The sequence below is a fragment of the Strigops habroptila genome, chromosome 11, assembly GCF_004027225.2.
Source record: "Strigops habroptila isolate Jane chromosome 11, bStrHab1.2.pri, whole genome shotgun sequence".
In the NCBI taxonomy this organism is placed as follows: domain Eukaryota; kingdom Metazoa; phylum Chordata; class Aves; order Psittaciformes; family Psittacidae; genus Strigops; species Strigops habroptila.
In genome coordinates, this window is record NC_046360.1 from 877,516 (window position 1) to 904,332 (window position 26,817).

General features: G+C 54.5%; 3 protein-coding genes across 4 annotated transcripts; 2 read left to right on the forward strand and 1 right to left on the reverse strand.

Moving 5' to 3' along the window:
* Positions 1–6: 6 nt before the first annotated feature.
* Positions 7–7,661, forward strand: TFIP11 (tuftelin interacting protein 11). The gene is made up of 12 exons (XM_030500701.1): positions 7–298; positions 569–722; positions 1,112–1,268; positions 1,781–1,908; positions 2,366–2,518; positions 3,269–3,778; positions 4,400–4,506; positions 4,743–4,911; positions 5,092–5,335; positions 5,660–5,802; positions 6,049–6,214; positions 6,696–7,661. Exons 1-12 carry the CDS (start codon positions 102–104, stop codon positions 7,049–7,051), a joined length of 2,484 nt encoding a protein of 827 aa, XP_030356561.1. The 5' UTR covers positions 7–101; the 3' UTR covers positions 7,052–7,661.
* SRRD (SRR1 domain containing) lies at positions 7,607–12,697 on the reverse strand. The gene is made up of 8 exons (XM_030500708.1): positions 12,560–12,697; positions 12,447–12,487; positions 12,237–12,373; positions 12,052–12,150; positions 11,795–11,949; positions 11,535–11,580; positions 11,001–11,256; positions 7,607–8,119 (listed from the first exon to the last, which is right to left on the reverse strand). Exons 1-7 carry the CDS (start codon positions 12,685–12,687, stop codon positions 11,032–11,034), a joined length of 831 nt encoding a protein of 276 aa, XP_030356568.1. The 5' UTR covers positions 12,688–12,697; the 3' UTR covers positions 7,607–8,119; positions 11,001–11,031.
* HPS4 (HPS4 biogenesis of lysosomal organelles complex 3 subunit 2) lies at positions 11,887–26,589 on the forward strand. 2 transcript variants are annotated; one of them, XM_030500703.1, is made up of 13 exons: positions 11,887–11,999; positions 13,561–13,651; positions 14,096–14,239; positions 15,184–15,291; positions 15,660–15,776; positions 15,904–15,998; positions 17,557–17,629; positions 18,282–18,315; positions 18,949–19,045; positions 19,525–20,431; positions 23,202–23,334; positions 23,823–23,931; positions 25,397–26,589. In XM_030500703.1, exons 3-13 carry the CDS (start codon positions 14,153–14,155, stop codon positions 25,566–25,568), a joined length of 1,932 nt encoding a protein of 643 aa, XP_030356563.1. In that variant the 5' UTR covers positions 11,887–11,999; positions 13,561–13,651; positions 14,096–14,152; the 3' UTR covers positions 25,569–26,589. The 2 variants fall into 2 exon arrangements, with proteins under 2 accessions (XP_030356563.1, XP_030356562.1); XM_030500702.1 differs by lacking the exon at positions 11,887–11,999 and adding an exon at positions 12,753–12,846.
* The last annotated feature ends 228 nt before the right edge of the window (positions 26,590–26,817 follow it).

Consider the following 26,817-nt stretch of genomic DNA (forward strand, 5'->3'; position numbering starts at 1 on the left):
CTCGTTTCCGGTGGGCGGTGTTGCGGCCCGGGCCGGAGCAGGGCCGGGAGCGGAGCGGGGCCGAGGGAGGCCGGACCGGAGCGGGGGCGCCCGGCGGGACCATGTCGATGTCGCACCTGTACGGCACGGACGGGGAGGATGGCGTGGAGATGGAGAGCTTCGAGGTGTCGGACTGGGACCTGCAGAACGAGTTCAACCCGCACCGGCAGCGCCACCGGCAGACCAAAGAGGAGGCCACCTACGGCGTGTGGGCCGAGCGCGACTCGGACGAGGAGCGGCCCAGCTTCGGCGGCAAGCGGTGCGGGCAGCGGCGGGGCTGGGCCTCGGGGCGCCCGGCACCCCCGGCCCCGCTCCTCCGGCGGGGGGGGGGCAGCGCCCTGGGGGTTTGGGGGCTGTAAACGCGGCCCCGCCTGGGCCGGGGGCTGCCCCGGGGGGGTTCGCCTCCTGCCGGGGGGGCGTGATTCCCGCTAAACCAGCGGTAAAGGGCTCGCCCGTTGATGAGGTTCCGTCCGGAGGGGGGGGTCGTGGGGCGCGGCGGGACTCACCCGTGGGTGTCGTTCCGGTGCAGCTCCAGGGATTACTCGGCCCCCGTGAACTTCATCAGCGCGGGGCTGAAGAAGGCGGCGGCGGAGGATGCGTCCGAGGAGGACTCGGATGAGGACGAGAAGCCCGTGAAGCAGGAAGAAATCCCGAAAGAGTTTGTGTCAAAGAAGTTAAAAACGGTGAGTTATGGGGGGGGGCTCTGTGTGAGGCGCTGGGTGCGGCTGAGGCTGGAGTCAGAGGTGCTGAGCGGTGATGGGCCACTGAGGGAAGGAAGAGGTGATGAAACCCAGAGAGCTGTGCACAGCATCGCGCCGCGCGGGGACGTGCTGCCTCTGCCTGCTGTAGCTGTTCTCATGTGTTGTTGCACGTCCTCAGGTCCTTCCCGGCCTTTCTGTCCCCTTTAAAGTGTTCCCTTTAGCTGAGGTTACAGTAGAGGAATGCTCCTGGGTTACAGCCTTCCAAAGGCTTTGTTTTCCGATCTCACGGAGCAGTGTAACCAGTGTAGGTGTGTTGTAGATTAAAAACCTGAACGTTGTGGGGGGGGTTTTTTGTTTGTCTGTTTTAACAGGGTGGCAATTTCAAGCCCAGTCAGAAAGGCTTTGGAGGGGGGACAAAATCCTTCGTGGATTTTGGCAGCTGGGAGAGACACACGAAGGGAATTGGGCAGAAGCTGCTCCAGAAGATGGGTTACGTCCCTGGAAGAGGTCTTGGGAAGAATGCTCAAGGTACCGTGGTTGGGTGTTGGGTTCGTTGTTCACTGGTGATTTGGGGAAGAGAGTGGATTCTTTAAAAGCTGCCATCTCCAGGGGGCTTACACCTTCCTCCGTGTTTGCTTGCATCTCTTGCAAGTCATCTGGGTCCTCCTGATAACACTCAGCTGGGTTTAAGTTACCAGAGGCCCATTTTATGCTCTTGTTGTTTTGCAAGAGCAAAAGAGAAAGCAAAAAGGGAGGTAGATTGCAAAGGAAGTCAACAGAAAAGGAGATCTTATTTTATGTGATAGAATAAAAAGCAGTGAAATGCAGGTGTGAGTAATACTCTGCTTGGGTTTAGTTGGTGTGTGCTGGAATTAAGTGATTTGATGGCCACTAAGCAATCAGTGGAGTGGGAAAGGAAACTGTAGTTCAACAGAGGGAGGACGCTCTGGGTGGTTGTGCAGGTTTGATAACTTAGAGTGCTGTAGGAAAAGCTGTTGCTGTTCTCTGTCAGTGCATCTGAGCTGACTCCCTCCTCTCAGGTATTATCAACCCCATCGAGGCCAAGCAGAGGAAAGGCAAAGGAGCTGTGGGGGCATATGGCTCGGAGAGAACCAGCCAGTCCCTGCAGGACTTCCCTGTTGTGGACTCGGAAGAAGAAGCTGAGGAGGTAATTGTCCAGTTCTTGGTCTGTCTGTTCCCTGTCACGTTGTATGTACAAAATGCAGGTCTAATTGTTAGCTTCTGTGTCAGAGAAAACTGTTGGGGCTCATTTCAGATGAGAAGATAAAGATGTAGCACACTGCTTTCATTTGGACATGTCTTCTTGTCACTGTGATGTTCTTTGTTGTTTCTGGCTCATGTTATTGCAGTATCTTGTCAGAACCCCCCCTTCAAAGAGTCCCCCAGGTAGATAGTCTTTGTCTTCTTTGAATTAAAGAAAAGAGAGCAAATCAGAAGCCCACTGTCAGCCCTGTGAGCAGCCTGGTTTGTCACTGAGCTTTACAGCTTCTGTTTTGCCGTGCAGTATTGTTCATGGATCTGAGGTTATTTTCCTGTGGAAAATAGAGGTAAATCTGGGATATGACAAAGAGCAGGAACCACAACTCCTTTTTGCTCTTGTGTAGGAATATCAAAAGGAGCTCAGCCAGTGGCGGAAAGATCCCAATGGAGGCAAGAAGAAACCCAAATACAGCTACAAGACAGTAGAAGAACTGAAAGCCAAGGGTAGGATCAACAAGCAGCTTTCAACCCCTCAGAAGGAGCTGTCTCAAGTCAAGGTAAGGTTGATAACCCGAGAGGTGGCACCCCTGGGGAGCAGTTTGTCCTCTGTGGCATTGTGAGGGCTTTCTGGTCATCGGGAGAAGCCAGGTTCAGAACTGTCTGGCTGCAGCCTTGGACTCATCCCTGGATCATGTAATAGACCTGGGACATTGGGTTTGGTTTTAAGTGAGGTCTTTGGCCTTGGAAAGATGCAAATTAACTGGAATGGGGGTGGGTTGTTTGTTAATTGCAAGTTAAGTTGAATTGTTTCTCATCTGTCATAGATAAAACAATCACCTGCTTCTGAAAGCACAATTGTCCTTACTGAGATTGTGCAACCAGACACATGGTTTGGACCATCTCCTACCTGGAAGGGACAGGGAGGGATTTGTCTTGTGTGCACTTAATGAAATTACTCATCTAAAATTAATGCATCTTCAAAAAAAGTGTAGAAGTAGCTAAGAGTCCTGTGCAGTACCAAATAGTGCACAGCTTGTATCCTCACTGCTTGTAGGATTGCTCAGGACTGAGATCAGAAGAGGAGACTTCCAGCTCTGGCTCAGGTTGTTTCTTATTCATCCTGCTCTCTAGCAGGCCTTGACAGAGGCAATCCCAGTTGCCTCATTCGGAATACCAGTGGGCATTAGTAGCCTCCCAGAGTGATTAAAGTACTTGGGAATCTCTGATTTTCAGTTTGGGGCCAGGGGTTTCCTCCTGGGTTTTTTACACAGTTATTTTAAAGACCCGTTTGTTCTTGTTTGCGGCAGGTTATAGACATGACGGGCCGGGAACAGAAGGTTTATTACAGCTACAGCCAGATCAGCCACAAGCACAACATCCCGGATGACAGCCCTCAGCTGCCGCTGGGCAAAGACTCCAAGCCCCAGGGCTTTGCCTTGCCCGAGCTGGAGCACAACCTGCAGCTCCTCATTGACATCACGGAGCAGGAGATCATCCAGAACGACCGGCAGCTGCAGTTCGAGAGGGACATGGTTGTCAACCTGACCCATGAGATACAGAAGATATCGGAAGTCCTCTCACACGAGGAGAAGGCAATCAGCAACCTCAGCAAGGTGCTGGAGATGGTGGAAGAGTGCGAGAGGCGGATGCAGCCCAGCTGTGAAAATCCCTTGACCTTGGATGAGTGTGCAAAGATCTTTGAGACGCTGCAGGACAAGTACTACGAGGAGTACAGAATGTCCGACAGGGTAGACCTGGCAGTGGCAATAGTCTATCCTCTCATGAAAGATTACTTCAAGAACTGGGATCCCTTCAAGGTCTGTATCAGTTTGATTTATCTGCAGTTCTTCCTTGATGGTTTAAGTAGTCGGTATTACCTTGACTCCCCCTCCTTCTTGTCCCAAATTCCTGCTCACTCTGGACAGAAAGAGAAGAAATCAAATCATAACTCCTCTCTGCCACTCTGCACCCGCTCTCAGGCCTTTGCCACAACTGATGGTGGCTGTTCTGTGAAGTGGCTAACCATTTAGGAGCTTCTAAGGGTAAAGTCAATCCCTTTCATGGGTGTTGGGAAGAAAAAGCAGATGAAAGCCAAGCCTCTCATTCTTGGTTCTTATCAAAAGCAGGTGTGTCTCTCAGGCAGTCAGGTACACGCTGTCTATTCCTCAAGTTGTTTAGGCTGTGATAAGTGAGAGTCTGAATCCTCTCTGTACGCCTGAAACAGTTCAGACTATCCTCTTCTCCCCCTGGAGGTCCATTAAATCCACAAAGTTGGATTTTCCTCTTGTGGGCCTTTACTAATCACAGCTGCAAGCTCCTGGCTTGCCTCTGAGCAGGTGAGGGAGCTGGAGCCAAGTGTACCATCAGCCTGCTCCCTGTAGGTAGCAGCTGGAGTGAATGACAGAGGATAAAGGCCACCCATGCCTTCTCATTTCCAGGACTGCACATATGGCACAGAGATCATAGCCAAGTGGAAGAGCCTCCTGGAAAACGACCAGCTGCTGTCACACGGTGGCCAGGACCTGTCGACAGATGCTTTTCACAGGTAAAGAGCAAAGGGGTTGGACTTTGTGCAGCATCTGCAAGTGCTGCTTCCTCAGGGGTGGAGAAGCACAGCTACAAGTGTGCTTTCCAGCTGATTCTCCTGATGCGCCTGTTAAAGTCCAGCTGTCAGCTGTAGGAAGAGAAGTCGCTTTTAAATGACAGATACCGTTTGGTTTATTTAGCCCTGGGGCTGTAGCTTTAAGCTTAGCTTTGATCTGTTTGTATTCCCCCCCCCAGGCTGATGTGGGAAATCTGGATGCCATATGTCAGGAACATAGTGGCCCGGTGGCAGCCGCGGAACTGCGGGGCGATGGTGGATTTCTTGGACAGCTGGGTAAACGTTGTTCCTGTCTGGATCCTGGATAACATTCTGGATCAGCTCATCTTCCCCAAGCTTCAGAAGGAGGTAGGGTGAGAGGGCTGCGTTGAGGGAGGTTGTGCTCTGAACTAGAGTTTGAATTCAGTCAAGTAGAGCTTTTAAAATCCCTGTTTGCTGCCTCTGCACTGAGGACTTAGGGATTGCTTTATGGCTCTTTGCATCTGGCCAGATATAATGCTAACAGATGGACATATTTTAATCTTCAAGGTTGAAAGCTGGAATCCTTTGACAGACACAGTCCCAATCCATTCCTGGATCCACCCCTGGCTCCCCCTGATGCAGGTGCGGCTGGAGCCGCTGTATTCCCCCATCAGGAACAAGCTGGCCAATGCGCTGCAGAAGTGGCATCCCAGCGACTCCTCTGCCAAACTTATCCTGCAGCCCTGGAAGGATGTGTTCACTCCTGGGTCCTGGGAGGCTTTCATGGTCAAAAACATCGTGCCTAAACTAGGTGAGAAGGCAAACAGCTCTGCATTCCTGGCATCTGCTGGTTGCCACCTTCCCCTTTACCCCGAGAAAAGACACGTGTTAACCTGACTGTGGTGTTACCTCAAATAATAATATGAAGTGTCTCAGTTCTGGCAGCAAATTGCAGTAGCTGGGACTGGCAGCACACTGTTGGGGTGGCAGGGATCTGCCAAACAGTTTAAAGACCCCAAGTGTCCCTTAGGGCAGTGCAGGTGCTCCTCAAGCCCTGTGTGTTGCTCGTGAGATAGGTCAGGCGCTGACAAAACTGAGTCAGGTTCTTTTCTAACTCTTCTCCCCCTTTTCCCAGGGATGTGTTTGAACGAGCTCATCATAAACCCTCACCAGCAGCACATGGATGCCTTCTACTGGGTGATCGACTGGGAGGGGATGATTTCTGTCTCCAGTCTTGTTGGGCTGCTGGAGAAACACTTCTTCCCAAAGTGGCTGCAGGTGAGAGGCTGTGAGGGCTGAGGGAACAGGCCCGATTACCTGTGTTTTAGTGACTTCTGCCTTAGAAATTGCTACCCCAGTGCTGAAATGCTTTAACTGCCACTAGTTACTGGGGTGATTTCCACTTGTAGCTCCATACACATCAGAACAGACTGGGTGAAAGCTCAGTAATAACCTAAGTGGCAGTCAGGACTCTTCCATAAATGTACCAGTCCTGCTGCATTTATCTGTCCTGTTGTTTTGCAGGTGCTGTGCTCTTGGCTGAGTAACAGCCCCAATTATGAAGAGATCACAAAGTGGTACCTGGGTTGGAAGTCCATGTTCTCAGACCAAGTGTTGGCACATCCATCCATCAAAGACAAATTTAATGAAGCTCTTGATATCATGAACCGGGCTGTCTCCTCCAGTGTCGGTAGGTGCCTTGTGGTGATGGCCTGTGTTTAGGCAGTATTGTAGCAGCTCCTGGGAGCAGTGACCATGCAAAATGATACTATAGGCAAGTGTTGCACGAAGAGGAATTCACCTATTGAGAAATAGGACAAGGGGAATGGCTTTAACCTGCCAGAGGGGAGATTGAGATGAGCTCTGAGGCAGAAGCTCTTCCCTGTGAGGGTGCTGAGGCGCTGGCACAGGGTGCCCAGAGAAGCTGTGGCTGCCCCATCCCTGGCAGTGTTCAAGGCCAGGTTGGACACAGGGGCTTGGAGCAACCTGCTCTAGTGGAAGGTGTCCCTGCCCGTGGCAGGGGGTTGGAGCTGGAGGAGCTTTAAGGTCCCTCCCAGCACAAACAAGTCCATAATTCTATGACTTTGTGTGTCCTGAACTGGAGTTTACCCCCAGACCTTGCGCTGGGAATGCCGTGGGCCCTTGTTCTCACCTGTTGTGTCTCCCCCCAGGCGGGTACATGCAGCCGGGCGCGCGGGAGAACATCGCTTACCTGACGCACACCGAGCGGAGGAAGGACTTCCAGTACGAGGCCATGCAGGAGCGGCGGGAGGCCGAGAACATGGCCCAGCGCGGCATCGGCGTGGCTGCCAGCTCCGTGCCCATGAACTTCAAGGACCTCATTCAGACTAAGGCGGAGGAGCACAACATCGTTTTCATGCCCGTCATCGGGAAGCGGCACGAAGGGAAGCAGCTCTACACCTTCGGCCGCATCGTCATCTACATCGACAGGGGCGTTGTGTTCGTGCAGGGGGAGAAGACGTGGGTGCCCACCTCCCTCCAGAGCCTCATCGACATGGCCAAGTGAGGCCCTGCTTTGGACTGCCCAGACCAGCTTGTGGATGCTTTTAGTGTGACTCTCTTGCAATAAAGAGAGGGATTTGTAAATAGACTGAGGCTGTGGCTGTGCGCCAGGACTTTTTTCCTAAAAGAGCTGTTGAGGCAGTGTCAAGAGATGAGATGACACGTGGGAGTTGGCGTGACAGGAGGAACAAGTGTTTCAGTGCTTGTGTAACTGCCACCAGTGACAGGTTTAGCAGCGTGTGGAAGGGACCGTGGGCACTGATTCTGTGCTCCCACGAGAGGAGCGAGGGCTGGTCTGGAAAAGTCCCCCAGCTCTCCAGTGACAGAGTGCCTGCTGCACTGCTCTGGCAGCAAGTTACTGGCCCTCTCTGCCACATGACACATCCCACTGCTGCCCAGCTGTGCTGGTGGCTCCTTCAGCCCGGTGCCCAGCCATGGGTGCTGGGCCCCTCAGCCCAGAGCTGGAACATGAGGGGATTTTTACCCCGCAAATCACAGACTGTGTGCTGCAGTGTAGGTGGTGTGAGAGGTGGGTTTTAGTTAAATTAATGTGCTGTCGTTGAGGTAAATCAAAGCAGAGCTTTACCTTTTATTAAATAAGATACAAAACTGTCCCCTCATGCTCAGTGTTCGGGTGCTGCCACTTTTTGGCAGAGCACAACCCCATGTCCGTGCTTGAGCTTCATTGCAGAACCTGCAGAGCCTCACGCTCGCAGGCCCTGGTCCTCATGGGGGACTTCAACCATCCTGACATCTGTTGGAGGGACGGTACGGCCCGGCACAAGCAATCCAGGAGGTTCCTCGATTGTGTGAAAGACAACTTCCTCTTTCAAGCAGTAGAGGAGCCGACAAGGAGAGGTGCCATGCTGGACCTTGTGCTTACCAACAGGGAGGGACTGGTTGGAAATGTGATGTCCAGGGCAGCCTTGGCTCTAGTGATCATGAGATGGTTGAGTTTGAGATCCTCAGGACGGTGAGAAGAGCGTGCAGCAAGCTCACTGCCCTGGACTTCAAGAAAGCAGACTTAGGCCTCTTCAGGAACCTCCTTAGTAAGGTTTCATGGGATACGGTCCTAGAGGGCAGGGGGGCCCAAGATCCTTGGAGCATCCACCACCTCCCTGGGCAACCCATTCCAGTGCTTCACCACCCTCACTGTAAAGAACTTCTTCCTTATATCTAATCTAAACTTCCCCTGTTTAAGTTTGAACCCATTACCCCTTGTCCTACCACTACAGTCCCTAAGGAAGAGTCCCTCCCCAGCATCCTTGTAGACCCCCTTCAGATACTGGAAGGCTGCTCTGAGGTCTCCACGCAGCCTTCTCTTCTCCAGGCTGAACAGCCCCAACTCTCTCAGCCTGTCTTCATACGGGAGGTGCTCCAGCCCCCTTATCATCCTCGTGGCCCTCCTCTGGACTCGCTCCAACAGCTCCATGTCCTTTTTATGTTGAGGACACCAGAACTGTACACAGTACTCCAAGTGAGGTCTCACGAGAGCAGAGTAGAGGGGCAGGATCACCTCCTTTGACCTGCTGGTCACGCTTCTTTTGATGCAGCCCAGGACACGGTTGGTTTCTGGGCTGCAAGCGTGCACTGCCGGCTCATGTTAAGCTGGCAGCAGTGCCTGGCCTGAGGAGCTGTGCCCAGCGAGGACCAGGCTCTCCTCCTGGCCACCACTCCTGTGCCCAGGACTGCTTGCAAACAGGGGCAATATTCATAGAACCACAGGCTGGGTTTGAAGGGACCTTAAAGCTCCTCCAGTTCCAACCCCTGCCACGGGCAGGGACACCTTCCACTAGAGCAGGTTGCTCCAAGCCCCTGTGTCCAACCTGGCCTTGAACACTGCCAGGGATGGGGCAGCCCAAGGCTGCTGGTTGATATTCAAGGATCACCTGCTACGTGCTCAAGAGTGTTGCATCCCGACTAGAAGAAAGTGCAGCAGGAGGGCCAGGAGACCTCCATGGATGGACAAGGAGCTGCTGAGGAAACTTAGAGGGAAAAAAGAAGCTTATAGAAGGTGGAAGCGAGGACAGGCCACCTGGGAAGAATATAGGAGCATTGCCCGAGAAGCTAGGGACCAGGTTAGGAAAGCTAAGGCCCAGCTAGAATTAAGTTTGGCAAGGGATGTAAAAGATAACAGGAAAGGATTCTATAGATACGTAGCAAATAAAAGACAGGCTAGGGACAATGTAGGCCCTCTCCAGAAGCTATCAGGAGAACTGGCTACCATGGATTTGGAGAAGGCTGAGGTTCTTAATGACTTCTTTGCCTCAGTCTTCACCAGCAAATGCTCTGACCACACAACCCAAGTCTTGGAAAGCAAATGCAGGGACTGTGAGAATGAAGACCTTAGGCCCACTGTAGGAGAGGATCAGGTTCGAGACCATCTTAAGAACCTGAACGTGCACAAGTCCATGGGACCTGATGAAATCCATCCACGGGTCCTGAAGGAGCTGGCGAATGAAGTTGCTAAGCCACTGTCCATCATATTTGAAAAATCCTGGCAGTCAGGTGAAGTTCCCGATGACTGGAAGAAGGGTAATATAACCCCCGTTTTCAAGAAGGGGAAGGTGGAAGACCCGGGGAACTACAGACCAGTCAGTCTCACCTCTGTGCCTGGCAAAATCTTGGAACAGTTTCTCCTGGAAAACATGCTAAGGCACATGACAAACAACGAGGTGGTTGGTGACAGCCAACATGGCTTCACTAAGGGGAAATCCTGCCTGACCAATCTGGTGGCCTTCTATGATGGAGCCACGGAACTGATGGACAGCAGCAGAGCAGTTGACGTCATCTACCTGGACTTGTGCAAAGCGTTCGACACTGTCCCACATGACATCCTTGTCTCTAAATTGGAGAGACATCAATTTGATAGATGGACCACTCGGTGGATAAAGAACTGGCTCGATGGCCGCACGCAAAGAGTTGTGGTAAATGGCTCGATGTCCAGTTGGAAACCTGTAACGAGTGGTGTCCCTCAGGGATCGGTGTTGGGACCGGTCCTGTTCAACATCTTTGTCGGCGACATGGACAGTGGGATTGAGTGCGCCCTCAGCAAGTTTGCCGACGACACCAAGCTGTGTGGTTCGGTTGATACGCTGGAGGGAAGGGATGCCATCCAGAGGGACCTTGACACGCTTGTGAGGTGGGCCGATGCCAACCTTCTGAAGTTTAACCAAGCCAAGTGCAAGGTCCTACACCTGGGTCGGGGCAACCCCAGGCACTGCTACAGGTTGGGCAGAGAAGAGATTCAGAGCAGCCCTGCAGAAAAGGACTTGGGGGTGTTGGTTGACGAGAAGCTTAACATGAGCCGGCAGTGTGCGCTTGCAGCCCAGAAAGCCAACCGTATCCTGGGCTGCATCAAAAGAAGCGTGACCAGCAGGTCAAAGGAGGTGATCCTGCCCCTCTACTCTGCTCTTGTGAGACCTCACTTGGAGTACTGCGTACAGTTCTGGTTCCTCAACATAAAAAGGACATGGAGCTGTTGGAGCGAGTCCAGAGGAGGGCCACGAGGATGATAAGGGGGCTGGAGCACCTCCTGTATGAAGGCAGGCTGAGAGACTTGGGGCTGTTCAGCCTGGAGAAGAGAAGGCTGCGTGGTGACCTCAGAGCAGCCTTCCAGTATCTGAAGGGGGTCTACAAGGATGCTGGGGAGGGACTCTTCCTTAGGGACTGTAGTGGTAGGACAAGGGGTAATGGGTTCAAACTTAAACAGGGGAAGTTTAGACTAGATATAAGGAAGAAGTTCTTTACAGTGAGGGTGGTGAAGCACTGGAATGGGTTGCCCAGGGAGGTTGTGGATGCTCCATCCCTGGCGGTGTTCAAGGCTAGGTTGGACAGAGCCTTGAGCCACGTGGTTTAGGGCAAGGTGTCCCTGCCCATGGCAGGGGGGTTGGAACTAGATGATCTTAAGGTCCTTTCCAAGCCTTACGATTCTATGATTCTATGATTCTAACCTGCCACGTGAAGAGACGTGGCCCCGAGGGCTCAGGCCTGGGCAGCAGCAGGACAGCACCGCTCGGCTCCGTCCCCCCTCCTGATGATCTCCAGGTCGTCACAGTCTTGGTACATCGGCTCCTCCAGGAAGTCCCAGACCTCGGGGGAGAGTTCCTGCAGCTTTTGGAGGGGAAACCAGTGCACAGAGGTATCATTGAAGGTGTCCAGGTAGCGAGGGTGAGCGGGGAGCGCCGCTTCCTCCGTCCCTTTCAACACCTGGAGAGCAGTTGGGGAAAGAGTTATGTGTGATGGAGAGGAACATGGCAGAAAAGTCCAGTGAAGAGTCAGTGAAGGTGAGGCTGGTGTTATGTTAACTTCAACCCGTACGCAGTGTGTTCTGAGTGAGTCTGAAGTGATTCATTTCTCTGTTGTGGCAGCCAGGAAAAAAGGGTTTAAAAATACCCACCCTGTTCCACCTGCAGTTAACTCCTTTTCTCATTAAAAGGTACTTTGTCAACACAAAACCATGATGTTAACAAACTAGTGTCCCTTACCTTTGCTATGTAAGAATAATCTCTTTCCAATACTCTTGACAACAGCCTGGAATGACAGAAGGTAGCATTAAACAATACTCTGAATTTAGACAGCCATTGTGCATCAGTGTGGGGGACAGAGGAGGTGGCCGATGGCTGCAAACCAGACAGCAAGAAAGTGAGCAGAAGGTGGAAATCAGTGTCAGAAGCAATACAAACCAGCGTAAAGGAAGGAAGGTGGCGCTGGAGGCCTCAGCCCCTGTCCCCGCGGGTGCACCCACCTCTCCTCCATCCCTTGGAAGCTGTTCCCGATGATGACCATTTTGGACAGGGCCTCTGCCGACCAGTTCCTCCACAGCAGGTTGTTGTACAGGGCTTTCCCGCAGTGCACCATGTAGAACACCGTGGCTGACCCCTCAACGTCGTGTTTCCCCTCCTGCAGGTAAACCACCGCTACAGTCGCTCCCCGGCAGCACGGACCCGACGGTAACACCCTCCCTCCCCTTGCCCGCGCCGGTCGCTGCCCGGGCCCGCTCACCTCGTTCTCGGGGAGCAGCCTCATCCCGAGCTGCCGCAGCGCAGCCGCCTCCCGGGGGGAGAACGCGGGGTCGAACAGCGAGCACCGTCCGGGGGGCACCTGCGGGGAGAGGGGCGGGTGAGGGGGACCCCCCACCCCGGTTACCGCCACCCCGGTTACCGCCACCCCGGTGCCCGCGGCCCTACCCGCAGCTCCTCCAGCAGCAGCAGCAGGAAGGCCAGTTGGTACCGGGCCGCGGGGCACGCTGCGAACCGGCCCAGCCCGTAGCACACGCAGCGGGCGGGGGGCTCCGCGCTGCGGCCCAGCGGCGCCCGCACGGCTCCTGCGGGCACGGAGAGAGGCGTCAGCCCCGGCGGGGCGCGGCCCGGCCCCCGCCGCGCCCCCGCCGCACGCACCGGCGCTCGCCGCCCAGAACCCGGAGCTCAGCAGATCGTCCCTGCGGGGAGAGCGCGGGTCAGCGGGGCCGCGGGCAGCACCGGGGGGCGCGGGGCCGGGCCCGGGCACTCACCGCGCCTCCCGCAGCCGCCGCAGCACCGCGCCGCCGCCCTCATCATCCTCATCCTGCTCCTGCTCCGCCGCCCGGCCCCGCCGCCGCCGCCGCCCGCCCGCGGGCCGCCACCCGCCCGCCGCCGCCATGCACCGCCCGCCGGCCGCCGTAGCGCGGCCACGTGGCACGTCATGGGACCGGAAGCGGCGGAGGCAGGAGCGGGCTGCCCGGCCCCGGCGGCAGCGGCCCCGGCGGCAGCGGCCCCGCCGCGGCCCCCCAGCGATGGCGCCGTCCGGCCCCGCGCCCTGGTGAGACCCGGCCCCGCTGCCCCCGGCCTCGCTGCCCCGGCTCGGGCGGGGAACGCTCCCGTCACCCCCCGGGAGCCCCCAGGCCAGGAGCGGGCGGCGGCGGCCGGAGGCTGATTCCAGCCTTTCCCCCTTGGCCGGGCAGGGACTTGGTGCTTCAGTATCGCCTTCGGGTTGGGTTCCAGGCCCCGCCGCTGCTGTGGGAAGCTGCGGTGTCCAAGCGAGTGGCGGGCTGTACGAGCTGTAACGGGGATAACGAGCCGTGTGTTCGCCATAGGAGCGGGCAGGCAGGGGTGTTAAACGCGTACATCCCTGGAGCTAGAGCTGAGCAGCGCCGCGGTGAGGGCCACCTCCCGGGGGAAGCCTCCCCCTTGTGCTCCTCAAGGCCCCCCTGTGCTGTCAATGGCTGGGTGAACAGCAGCTCGTGGGAGCTTTGGGCTGTGTGTGGTTAATGCTCAATAACTGTTCCCTGGGCTCTGCAAGCCCAGATCTTCCTTGTGTCTCTTGTAGAGTCTATCTTAAACCCACAAAAGGGGTCAAATTTTATGGTGTGGGACCCTTTTAGTGCTGTTTCTATGTCTGAGCTCGGTGTGATGGTGTAAGAACAACATCTCTTCGTTTGTAACAACCTCTTCATTGCTCTGCCTGCAATAATGGAGAGGGAGAAGTGTTTTCAAACATACCGTCATTTCTGCTCATGCTTTGCCTTGGTTTTAGGTGGAATTACTTTTTCTTGTATGATGGCTCGAAGGTGAAGGAAGAAGGAGATCCTACAAGTGCTGGAATTTGTTACTTCTACCCTCCTCAGGTAATGTTCCCTTTATTTCCATGCCTGTGTCATGGGTCAGTGCTGATGGTTCTGGTTCGGGAATGGTTGGGCTCCCAGGTGGAGATTTGGGTTCATTCCTCTTTGGTATTCACAAAAGGTTTAACTAGCACCAGGGGGACAGGAGTTCTGCTCCACCAGACCCAGGGCACAGAAGTGCTCTGGTTCTGAGCCTGGTGTGAGTGGTGGGCACTTTGTGATTGTCCAAGTCTGTCCTGGGGATGGGAATAAACACACAAGGGATAAAACTTCCCCTGAATAAGCTCTCTGTGATGTTTTCGGTGCCTGTGCTGCTGTGTTTGATTTAGAATTGAATTGAACTTGTAATTAATTTTTATTTATACCTGAATATAGTGGTGCTTTCTTTTGCAAGTCCTTTCAAAACCAAAGAGACCAGCCCTGTTTCTTCCCTGCCTTCCCCCGCAGACTCTCCCGGACCAGCAGGAGCTGCTGTGTGGACAGATTGCCGGCGTGGTGCGCTGCATGACTGAGATTTCCGGGGTGCCTCCAAGCCTCATTCGCCTGAGGAGGCTCAAGTTCGCAGTTGTGGTGGATGGAGACTACCTGTGGGTGAGTGCAGGTAGTCTAGAGGCAGCCACAGGGTGGAAACGGCGAGCCTGAACTGCGGTAGCAAACACAAGGGCTTTTCTTCCAGGGTATGGACACAGACCCGGGGAGAGCTGGGTGAGAACTTGCAGCGCACAACCCTTCATTGCAAGGTGGCTTAAGTGTTGTTTACTGCAACCTGCAGCTGCGTGTAGTCACTTCAGCTTCACGTCTCATTTGTGCACCCACACCCAGCGTGTTACGGGACGTGCCTGGCAGTGGCTGCAAAACACTGAGCTCTACATCCTGGTGTGTGTCCATGGGTTACTGGAAACAGGATCCACGTGCTGCAGTTTATAGTTAGGACTCAGGCTCCCTATTTCTGATAGTCTGATCGTTCTTTCCTTCTAACCCTCAACACTCCCTGCTGCAGAGCTTTGTCAGTGTCAGCATTTAGTGTATAAAGAGCAGCGTGCAGCAGAGTTGTGATAAAACTGCTCCAAACCATCCCCAGGAAGCTGGGCTGGGACCTGTCAGGCTGACTTAACTGGCAGTGCCTGGGCTCTCCCCGAGGCTGCTCTCCTGGTGCTTCTGTTTCTCTCAGAGCCTAAATAAAGCATTTCCATCTCTGTAAATAACGAGTTAATTTGAATATTTTTAAGTACTTCATCTCAGGAAAACATTCTTGGCCATTAAAGCGCCGAGCTCAGTCATCTAATGTGGGAAGGGAATGTGTCTAAAACGCTGGATTTCTGACATCACTTGTTTATCCTGTCTGTGCCAGGGCTCCTCTGTGGGTATTTTTGCATTTCCTCTTCAGCTGACTTGTGAATCTGGGGGATGTTTGCCTGCCACAGAGCTGCCTGCATGCCTCTGACACTCACTGAAAACCGATAAGAGTTGTTCTCACCTGCTGCGCCTGGGTTTTGTCAGTAACCACTCCTCATTCATGGCTTTCTGTACCAAAGGTTCTGGGCTGTGCTGTGGAGCTCCCTGACATCAGCTGCCGGCGGTTTCTGGAGCAGCTCATCAGCCTCTTCACCTTCTACAACGGGCCCGTGCACTGTGCGTACACGGTAAGTAGAGATCTCTTCTGAGGAAGGGATCTGAAACACTGCCCGTGCTGGCCCAGCTCTGCCCACATACGTGCTGCGCGTTCCCTGTGTTGTCTTCCTGCTAGCGAGGGGCAGAATAAGCTCACGTACCAAAGAACTGGGACCTGGAAAAGTGCCCAGCCCCATCCTGCCATTGCTCCGAGGTAGTGTGAGGCTCTACTAAGAGTTCCCCAGATGTTCAGTCTAAAGCAGTTTCCTCTCGATTCCATCTCCCTCCCTGCCCTCACAAGGTTTATCACGTACAGGTACTGTCCCAGGTTGATTGCATGTAAATCCTGAATGCATTAAGGCCTGTGCAGTGATGGGGTGTGGATTTGTGTCACCCACAGGCGTTTTCCCAGGAGGAACTGAGCAGGCAGTGGGACAGATACATTGAACATATCCAGAAAAACACCAGTGACCTCCACAGGATTTTCAATTCTCTCTGGAATCTGGACAAAACCAAGGTAGAAGCCTCTCCTCTGCAGTGTCTGGTTCTAGAGCTGCCTTAATGCCGATGGTTTTGTGGTTATTTGCTGCTCTGAGTGTTTTCCAGGGTTCTCTGGCCTCACTCCTGGTGTTCTCCCCACGTAGGTGGACCCCCTGCTCTTACTGAAAGCAGCTCTCATCTTGCAAACTTGCCAGCGGTCTCCCCGTGTCTTGGCAGGCTGCATTCTCTACAAGGGCTTGTAAGTAACCACGGCACTACCAAAAGGGTTAACTGCACACTAAACCTGCCCCTTCCCAGGGCTGTGCTTCCAGAGGGCATCCAGGGAGCAGGGCAAGGGCATGAGCTGGGCACACAGGGCTGCTGCTGGCTATTGGCAGGAACACTCATGCTTCAGGCAGGGTGCTCCCTGTCTGCTGGTGTGTTCACAGCGGGTCAGGGCTTGTTTGTGTTTATCAGTGGGAGAAATGGAAGAGATGCAAGGTTTGGGTTTCAGTAGCACCCTGCTCTCTGCTGTCCAGCAGGACGTGAGGACTGAACTCTTTAGGCTTTTTAGGTGGAAGTCACTTAAGAAAAAGAAAGCTGTGTGAATATTACTCTTCCCCATTAGTGTTCTCCTGCATATGTGTGTGTGTGCGTGTGTATTCCTGACTGACTTGTTGGCTGGCTGCACTGATAGAAGGTGCACAGAGGAAGGAGCCAGAATTTCCCATGAGAAATGCTGGCTGCTCTCATTGAACACTACCTGTAGCTGAAGGTGCTGCAGATGTGAGTGGCATCGAGGAAAGCCTCAAAGGTGGCCTTGAAAGACAGGAGGTGGCACATGCTGAGAGTTTCTTGGCAAGAGCATTCAAGCACCGTTTTTCTTTGGCATGAACTGTTCCTGTAACACCTTTTACGAGCGCTGGAAACGTGCCACAGCGTGTGCATCATTGCAGGCTGACAGAGGCAGGCCAGGCGGATTTAAGGGAGTGATCTCATGCTTGCAGGCAGGACACAGTGAGTCACTGCAGCACCTTAAAGCTGGACGTGGATGTCTGACTCGGAGTCCTGTCATGTTGCTGCCTCTCACCAATGCGTGTGACTCGTATCTCTGCTCTGTCTGCTACAGATTGTTTGTCACCAGAGTTCTCTGAACTCTAAATCTTACTGCAACACTGCAGAGGGCTTTGCACTTGAGTTAAACTTCTCCTTCTTTAGAGTCTTTGGAGAATCTCCAGAATGTGGATCTCAAGACGTAGATGTGAAGACCAAGAATACCTTTGGAAGCCCCATCTGAGGGGCCTGTGCTGCAGGACTTTGAGGGCTGGTCTCTCTGAGTCTTCTCCACTGCCCACAGCTCTTCATGGGGTGGTGGGCAGCCTGTGTGAATTGGTGTGTCTTAGGTCTTGGCTCAGCAAAACCAGATTTGTTGGTCCAAAGTAAATGCCAGCAGGTGGTTTTCCTGAATTCAGAGTGGAAGTGACCCAAAGAAAACAAGAGGTCCTGTTGGTCACCTTGCTTGTGTTGTGTTTGTGTGGACATGTGTTAGCCCCAGCTTGTGTCTGCGGCTGGCTCTTCAGCCCTTGCAGGGTGTCTGGCAGGACTGGGAGAGGTGGGTGCAGTGCAATCTTAGTGCCTCCCCAGAGATCACCCAGCTGCGAACTGGGGCCCTGCAGCACCCTCAGTTTGCTCAGAGTACAGGTCTGGTGTGAGCATTGCTGCTGGTGCTGCTCTCCTGGTGCACTGAGTGATGGGAGCCTGTGGCTGAGCTTTGGGAAGTGACACTGCTCATGGATGACTTTGCTTTGTCCTTTCAGGATTGTGAGCACCCAACTGCCACCTCCTCTCACTGCCAAAGTTCTCCTCCAAGGCTACGAGCCTCCAGGCCAGGTAAGCTGCTGAACACGTTCCCTGCCTGCAGATACCATGTGCTGTGGGAGCTCTTGTCACGTGTTACTGGGAGGGACAAATATTGATGCTGGTGCTAAAAGCTTTTATTAGTTATGATTGAGAAGCCTTGATTTCAAAGCTTCTGCACTAGGAATTTGGGGTTTTTTTTTCAGTCTTTAAGTTACTGCATTCACAAGTTCTCATCTGTGTCATGTTTTGGTTAGCTTTTTACCCAAGTTTTAGGTTTTTAGCACTAAATACACAACATGCATGTCTGAAAGTGACAGACAGATCCATTTTTGTTTGTGTTAAAACTTGTCAAAGTAATTATTTACGTGGTTCAAGATCTTCTCCAAAGAAGCCCTCAAGAACAGGTATGAGGAAGGCCTCTGCTCTTTCTCTGCCCTGAGCAGGCAGTAACGGCAAGTTGTGGTGTTTGTCCTTGCTTTTGGGTGTATTTTGGTTCTTGGGAAGTCTCCTTGACTTTGAGGGCTACCCAAGGAACAAACCTCCATGGTAAAGCAGTCACAGCGTTTGCTGAAGGGGGTGGTCTGGGGTGTGCTGCGGTCACAGGGAGGCTGGAATTGATGTCCAGGCGGCACTGGTGGAATGTTGGGTCAAGCCATGGGGCTGATTCTTGCCTTTCTTTCAGAGTGAGCCTGGAGGTGAGGAGCAGCAGGAGCCTGGTGAGCATCCATCCAGCTGCAGCACACGGGTTCCAAGTGCCCAGCAGCAGCACACGCTCCGGGGCTGTGCTCTGCAGTGAGAGCATGGGCTGGTTCTCTGGGATTCATGGCAAAGCTCTGGCTGGGTGCAGGAGTATGTCCCTGAGGGTGTTGCTGCCACTAGTCAGCATGTGCCAGTGGGCGCTGTGTAATCAGAACGAGTTCCTTCCTTTGGCTGAGTGAAGGAGTTTGCTCTTTTGGGTTTAGTTGTCAGTTCTGCAGATTCCCAACATGCCTGCTTTGATTCCGCTTATCCATGTGCCTGCTTGGCCACTGGTGGAGCCCTGCAAACAGATGGCTGATGCTTGCAGGCCAAACCTTCAGTCATTGCTTCTGAGCATCAGTTTGTAGCTATTCTGCCAGGATGGTTAGACGAAAACACTGAGGGAAAATAAAACTCTGTCAGGCACTAAGTGTATGAGGAGGATGGGAAGATGCTGCCCCGTTAGATGTGGTCAGTTGGTGGCGACCCAAGATGCAGAATGAACATGTGCCTTCTCCTCCTGCAGAAGCCTTTGGGCTGATGGAGTTTGGCTTCTGTTCCTTATGCTGGCACATAATAATTTAATCCTCACACCCTCATTGCTCCTGCAGGTTCCCCACTGCCGCAGGGTGTCCGTATCATCCCGGTGTTCCTAACAGAGGATGAAGTCTCTGTGCTCCGAGACTTTCCACTGGAGTGGATGACGAGGTGAGGGATCGATGTGACACACAGGGAGGCTCTTGCCTCAAGGGAGCTAACGTGTGGTGCTGTGTCCTCACGGGCTGTTGTTGCTGTTTGATACCAGCCCACACGCTGTCCTCTGGCTGCTAAAGCTGCCTGAGGTCTGCCAGGCCGGACACATCCGCGGTGTCCCTGTCTCTGTGTGAAGCAGCCCCAAGCAGAACTGTTCCCTAGACCAGCTGCCATCTGCTGTTGTGTCTCAGCTCTGCTGCTGCTTAAAGCCTTTGTGCTTTGTGACAGGAGTGGTGCTCCCTGAACCTGCAGTGCAAGGGGCCCGTGCTGGTCACCTGCGTTAGGCCTTAGCCCAACCTTTCCTGAGGTAGATGCTCTTTGTAGCAGAGAATAGATGGGCTGTTGAACACTGCCAGGAGGTGGTAGTGTTATGAGGTCTGTAATAACTCCAAACAGATCCTGCTCAGTAGTTTAATCAACTTGTCTCCCACTAGGTCATCTGTGTCCACAACAAGCCCCAGAGGACAGGGGTATGCTCCCTGCTCCCAGGCTGTTTCAGAATCAACAGGAGTTCCTGAAACCCAGGACCTGAATAATGCCTCTGTGCTGGAGTCCCCTGAGCAAGCTTCAAGCCCAGCTGCACCAGAAGATGCTGTGCACCCGGGCAGCCATGCAAACGCTGTGCCTTTGAAGGGCTTCCCTGAAATGGAAGCCAGTACAAAGAACTCTCCAACTGCAGAACTGAGCAGACCAGACAGCAGAAGCTCAGAGCTCAGTAGAAAAGCGTCCTTCCCATCAGAGGGAGACACGAAGCAGCTGCCAAGCCCTTCCACACTGCCTGCTCCTGAATATGCTCAAACTACAGGTCCGTATCTGGAAGGCTTTTTGTTTCCAAACCCTTACACCCGGGAGCAGGAGAGTTACAACATGAGGAAATCCCTTGTGGACTCTTACGGTGAGCAAAACAGTTTCCAAAGTTATCATGCAGCCGGTGGCAGTCCAGGTGCTTGCTCTCCTGCCCAAGAGCTGAGCAGGAGAAGATCAAGTGAACAAGATGAGGAAGGGACTGTGAGCCAAAGAAGTGTCTCTGGAGAGAGCAGCAGTGCAGCTGGTGGCAGCGTGTGGGGTTTGGGTTGTGCAGCCACTGCTGTACAAGCACAGCTCCAAAGCAGGAGGCAGCTGCTGGCTGAAGAGGCTCAGCAGAGCCTGCCTGGTGACCCAGCACAGAACAGGGGCTGCCCACCTCGGGGGGACAGTGTGGGAGCCCAGGCTGGTGCGGAGCCAGGCGGACCCTGCGCACCAGTTAAGATGAGCTTGTATGTTCACTGCGTTAAGGGCCTTGTGCTCTCCCTCCTGGCTGAAGATCACCTGCGGGAGGACCAGAGCTCCATCGAAGATGTGGTAAGTGGGGAGGCTCTTCCACACCCGCAGCGATGCTGGTGCTGGCGGGTGACAACTGAGGAGCGAGCGTTGCCTCACGCCTTCCGGCTCTTCCCTCACCTGCTCTGTGTTGTGCAAGGCAAAGCCAGTTGGCTTGAGGTTCAGCACCGCAACCAGAGCGACGTGGGAGGCTGTTCACGAGCGGCAGGCAGCGAGCCCGAGAGGTGAGAGCGTTGTATCTCAGGAGGCTCCTGTTGTCTGTCGGTGCCGACGTGTAGGTGTGACCGTCAGACAGTGCGCCGGCTGCCAAGGGCTCTGCTGGATTTGGGATCCGTTGGGAAACCCCCTCAGTTTCGTAGTGCTTTTTGGGAGGCAAGGTTTGTTCTCTGCGATTTGCACGTCACAGCCTCTCCCTCCGGAGGCACCAGGGAGGTGATGGCAGCAGGGTCCTGAAGCGGTTCCTTTTGAGGTGGAAAGCTGGCTGTTGAGCCCCCGGCCCGCTCTCCCTGCCGCTGCTCCCGGGGGCTTGGAGCGAAGGGTGGTGCCATTCGTGCACTGCACATAGGCGCGGTACGGGGGCAATCCCAGATTACTCTGCTGTGGCTTTGGTGCCCGGGCTTCCCTGCTGCCCTGATGCAGCTAATGGGGCTGTGGGGGAAGGATGTGCCGGGCCCCGGCATTCCTGGTTCCTGGTGTAGCATCAATCTGCAGCTGCTGCCTGGCCTCTGCCTCCCTACCAGGAGCTGAGTCAAAGCTGCAGAGGCCTCTTTGATATGCAGTTGCCATAGGAACAACCTAATTCCGGTACTCTCAGCCTGGAAGGTGGAGGAAAGCTCCGGCTGGTTCCCAGCATCGGCACAGCCTCAAGGTTGCTCCTGTTCCTCCTGAGCTCTGGGACTGGGAGGCTGTGCCTGCGGCCCCCCCGTGAGCAGGGAGATGCCACCTCCACACAGCACAGAGGATTGGTGTGCTGAGGAGGGGATTGCTGCAGGGGGGCAGCCCTGGTCGTCTGCACCAGACATGGCACGCTGCTGTGTGCCCTCTCTGCTGGCTCCAGCTGCACAACACCTCCTGCTCTAACACATCCTCTCTGGCAGGAGGGACAGGGGAGATCCAGGCAGGCAGGAGCAGGGGCTCTTGGGTGTTGGAGGTTGTCCTTATAGCAAAGGACCCCCAGGTTCTCTGGCTTTCCTCCAGCTGCAGCCCAGCTGTGCTCGGGGGTGGTGTGATTCCCAACAGCCTGTGCAGCTCCCGTGGCTGGCAACCAGCCTCTGCTCTGCTTTGTCTCATCTGCCGTGGGAGGGAGCACCTGAAGGATGTGGTATGTGTGTGAAATGCCTTGCCGGGGGGGGTTAGCTCTGCTAGTGACACACTGCACTGTCCTCCTCCCATCACATGCCTGGGCAGCGCCAGTCTGGCTCAACCTGTCATTCAGTAAGTCTCAAGCCTGGCACTGGAGCACTGCAGTTCCGTCGATTCTCCTTTGTGTGTTGCCCCAGGGCTGGCAAATCCCTGTTCCTTCAGGTTCCCCTGTTCCCAAACATGCTGCTTCCATCTCACATACTCTTGCTTTGGATCTCATCTGAGCAGAACAGTCCTGGCTTTTGCTGGGATTGGGCTCTTCCGACTGCACCTTCCTCCGGGTGCGGGTGTGTGGTTGCACTGCGTGTCCCTGCCTCCCAGGAGGAAGGCTGTTGGAGGCGGTGGAGCTGGGCTCTGCTGCTGGCATCAGGGTGGATTTGAGGCATAACCTCGGCTTGTCTGCTCCTTTGTTTATCTGTAGATTAAAAATGACCCTGAGCTCTCAGGGTTGTCAGAGCTGGGTTCTAGTTAATGTTTGTCGAATGCTTTGAGGCTCCTGAATGACACCAAAGAAGGGTAAAATATGCTGCTCGCGCGGCTGAGCAGACAGTCCTGACCATCCCTCAGGGATGGCAGTTTCCAGAGCAGACATTCCCTGCAGAGCAGGAGGATTCCAGCCTCCCTTCCTGCTGCTCTTCAGGTCTTACCCTTCGTTTCACTGCACAGAAAAGAAAATCTGTTCCATGAGCAGTGGGTCGGGCACTGCTGATCCGTGCAGTGCAGCCTCACCGTGGCACAGGAAAGCAGGAGGGCAGGCGGCAGGATTGTGGAGTTAATCTGCCCAGCCCTGCCCCGGAGCCTCAGCACAGCCAGGAAAGCAGCTTGGCTTTCATGTTAGCACACTGTGGTGTGAGTCCATTGCTCCGTGCTGGGCCTGCCGTTACCCCACAGATGAGGCTCTTGGCTCTTCTTTCCTTCCTTCTGGTGATAGCCCGGTGCCTGCAGCCTGCCCTGGTCATAAGCTCAGAGCAGAGGCTGGGTGCCCATTAGGAGATGTGCTTGGGTGCTGCAGGGAAGCACTGCAGGCAACTAAATCCAGCCCAGGCGGGTAAAGCTGCATCCAAATGTTGTACTGTCTGCCTGGTGTCACAAGGGCTGGTGAGCAAAGGAATGTTCCTTGCTGTGGCTGAAAGTCATGGCTAGGATGTGAAAATGAGCCCTGGAGAGTAATGTTTGATGGTAAATTAATGGAGTCTTGCATTTTCCTGTAATTAATAGCATCAGGTGGCTTAATGGCTTAGTTCCAGGTTGGAATGCCCTTTTCTCACTGACTTGTAAGGTCTCAGACTCGTTTGCTTTCCTGGGCAGCAGCAGAAGGGCATGGAAGGTCCAGTCCCTCTGTAATCAACATCAGTCTCCTGAGCTCCCTCTAGTCCAGGCCAAGCAGGGCTCCTGCTCTAACACTTGCCTTTTCTTGCCCTTCCTGCAGTACCACAGCAGCCTGGCTTCTCTGAACGGCCTCGAGGTTCATCTGAGGGAGACTCTGCCCAAAGACTCCTCATCCTCAGCCAAGACAACCTACAGCTTCACTCACTATGACTGTGTTCAGAATGTACTCACAGGTAAGCCTTCAGGAAGGAATAAGGAGAGGAACAGGGTTTCTGGTAACCTTTTCCCATGCTTCAGATACCTTGGTTCAGGCCATTGACCTGCAGAAAGCCCCATGCACGTGCTGCTCCAGTTCATTCTAATGTTTCCCTTTTTCTGGCAGCCCCACAAGCAGTGTCCTGGCTCTCTCCAGTGTAGGAGTGCTTTAGGGAAGGAGAGAAACTGCAGTGATCCTTGGGGACCCAGGTCTCAGGCCTTCTTGTCACCCCTCTGATGTGTGTACATGTGGGGAGAGGTACCCCGGGGTTCTGGTTTGTGCACGCCTGAGCACGGTGCAAGTCACTGCTTTCCTGAGGTCACACTGGGATTTAGGGGTCACCCATCTCTGTTCTGCAGACATCCAGGCTCTGTGGGAGGGGTCATCAGCCTTTCCTGCTCGGTAAATGGGGACAGGCTCCTGCAGAATGGGATTTTAACACCCCCCCTCCCTCCTGTTCTGCAGCCAACCTGCCCCACGCGCCCGGCCCGCTGGAGCGGCACTTCCTGAGGGCTGCCACGCTGATCCACTCCGACTTCAGCCGGCTGCCCGCTGCCTCGGAGGTGATCGTTAGGTACGCTGTGCTCGCCACTGCCTCCTCGCCCAGGCCCAGGGTGCTGTGTGGCACAGGGAGGAGGCAGAAGGGGGAACCCCTTTCCCAAAGCGGCACACGTTGTGCTCACACCGATGTCTCTTGCCAAGGGTCAGTCATGTCCCCTTATTCCCTGAGGTTTGCTCTTTAGATGTGGGATACTTAATACCGTGCCTGTAGTGTGATCTGGATGTTGAGAGGCCAGAATGCCACCAAGGCCAGCGAAGTGAAGGCAGAGCTGGGTTGTGCCATGGGTTTGGATGAAGATACAGTGCTAGAATATTGCCAGTTCCTGGCACCATAAGGTTCTAAGGCGCAGTGTTAAATATAGCTGCTCCTAATAAATGTGTGTCTCGGCTGGGAGCCAGAGGCACCCGGAATTGGCAACCTAGATTTTGTTTTCTTGCATGGCTTGTTGGGTTGGAAACACGCTGTAACGTGCGTGGCAAACTCAATTGTAATGCAGCAGGCGAGATGTTCTTATCACAGCCGAGCTCGTGCTGCTGCTCTCCCTGCTCCGGTAGCTGATCCCGGGAGCACGGCTCTGGTGGGAACACACAGGGATTCCGCTTGCTTGGCCGTGCCTGTTTGTCCAAAACATGATGAAATAAAGATGCTTCTGGGAATTACACTGTTTCACTTCCCTGACGCAGCTTGCCAAGGGAATGTGAATCACGCTCAGTGCAGGAGATCTCCTTGCTTAGCATTAGTTTCACTGGCTCCTGAAATCCTCCACCAGCTAAGCTGGCGTATTCTCTGTTGCCCCCAAAAAAGCAACTGCATGTGTGAATCAGCCTGAGTAACAAGATGACTAAAACTGCTTGCTTTCATGGAGAGTTGTTACAGGAGGGTGTCAGCAAACATATCAGTTGCTGCTTTCCTCCGTTGAGGGAGTGGAGAGTCCCTTGCTTTGCTCCCTGCCAGCCCTCTTGCAGGTGAATACTGAGTGGGGGATTTCAGTTTCATGCTTATAGTATCTGGCTATCATCTGAGCTTCATTAGGTGTGACTAAAGAGCCTGCTGCAAGGGTGCTGTGCTGGGATTTCTTGTGGACAGCAGCAGTGAGACAGGTTCCTCCAGGAGAGAAGGGGTGTTAGACACGAGGAGCACTTAATTACCAGCTACTGATGCACAGGGCTGCTCTGCCAGCGGGGGAGGCTCTCACAGTGTGGCCGCATGCATGGGTGTTAATGCTGCCGAGGGCATCCCAGAGATGTGACAGGTGACACTTCAGGATGCCAGGACCCTTGAGAAGGAGGTTCCCTGTGCCCTCCTGCGAGGGTTTAGTGCCATTTTGGCTCTGTGTTCCTTTGTCGTGGGAGACCTAAAAGTCCCTCTCCGTAGCTGGGAGCCCTGTGCTGTGAGCATCCCAGTGGCCAGCCCGGAGAGCTGAAGTGGACCTTGCACAGAGCTGTCAATCCTGCCCTGCCTCCTCTCCTGCCTGCAGGAACGCCGCCACGGCCGTGTACGCCTGCCGGAACCCCGTCCAGGAGACCTACTTCCAGCAGCTGGGTGCTCCGCTCCGCAACTCGGGCGTTCCCAACCCTCACGACAGCGCCTTCAGCCTGCCCAGCAGGGCCAAGCAGAAGCTGCTGAAGCACGGAGTGAACCTGCTTTGAACTGATGCACTGGGGCAGGTCTCGGCCCGTGCAGAAAGGTACTTCAGCTCCCAGCAGTAGGATCTCAAAGCCATTTATTCCATGGCTTTGAATGGAATGGAGGCACGAGGCTCTGGGCCGTGTCCAGGGGGTCTCCAGCCTGCCCTGCCCTCAGGATGGGGTGCTCTTACTGCCCTGTTCTGCAGCATGTTCTGTGCTGGTGCAGGCTGGTTTTGACGTTAGCAGTTACCAAAGGCTCAAGATAGACATTACCTGTGTTGAGGTGCCTGGTTTACATTGACTCTGGGACTGTTCATGGTGCTCTGCTGCCGCAGGCAGAGACTCCTGCAGTGCCTTGACCTAAAGGAAAACCTCTCCTTGCTCTAAGCTACGCAGACAGTGGGCTATGGGGCAGTGGTCAGACACTGCCTCTGCCTGGAGCTCTGTGCCTACACTGGCCCTGGTCAGACTGGGGCTTTATTTATATCTTTATAGAAATGCTCCCCTGCCTTACCTTGGTTCCGGAGCCTGCATGTTCTCAGACTAACTGGAATAGAACAAGTGCTGCAAAACTCATAACCCTCCTACAGGCAGTGTCGGGAGGTTTTTATACTGTAGCTGGCCCTTGTCCCTCCTCGCTGCATGGCTGGTGATGGTGCAGCCCAGCACTGCCCAGCACTGCCTGCCCTGCTGCCCGTGCAGCTGTAGCCTGCCGGCCTCTCGCAGGGGCCGTGGTGATGGTGGTATGAATCCAACCCCTGCTCCCCGCCTCCCCTCCCTCCTCTTGGGGGGCCTCGTCTCACCTCCTGGCTCTCGCTGTCTCTGTGCTCTGTTGGCAGAGGGCAAGTGGGAGCCCCTTAAGCTAATGGGACCAAAGAGGGTTTGTGGCTCCTCAGCAGCTCTTCTCTTCCCATGTCCCTGCCAGTGACTGGTGACGGCTGCTTGGACCTGGGTGATGGACACCTGTGTCTGTGCTGTTTCAAAGCCTGCCCTTATATACGCATCACTGTGACAATAAAAGGGTCTCCAAGACTCATCCAAGCTCTGTGTGTCAGTGGCCAGAGTCCCACTTCCCGCTCGGTGTCATGTTTGTGGCTCCTGGTGTGAGGGTTGGGGTTGGGTGAGCTGCTAGCCCTGGTTGGCTCCGTGCTGAGGGTGAGTTCCTGCGCTGGCGGGGTTGAGCAGGCACTGCCTGTGCTTTGATCCCTCCTGTGAAGGAGCCACTTGTCAGAGTCTCAGAAGGTTGTTATAAATGTGATATATGAAGACT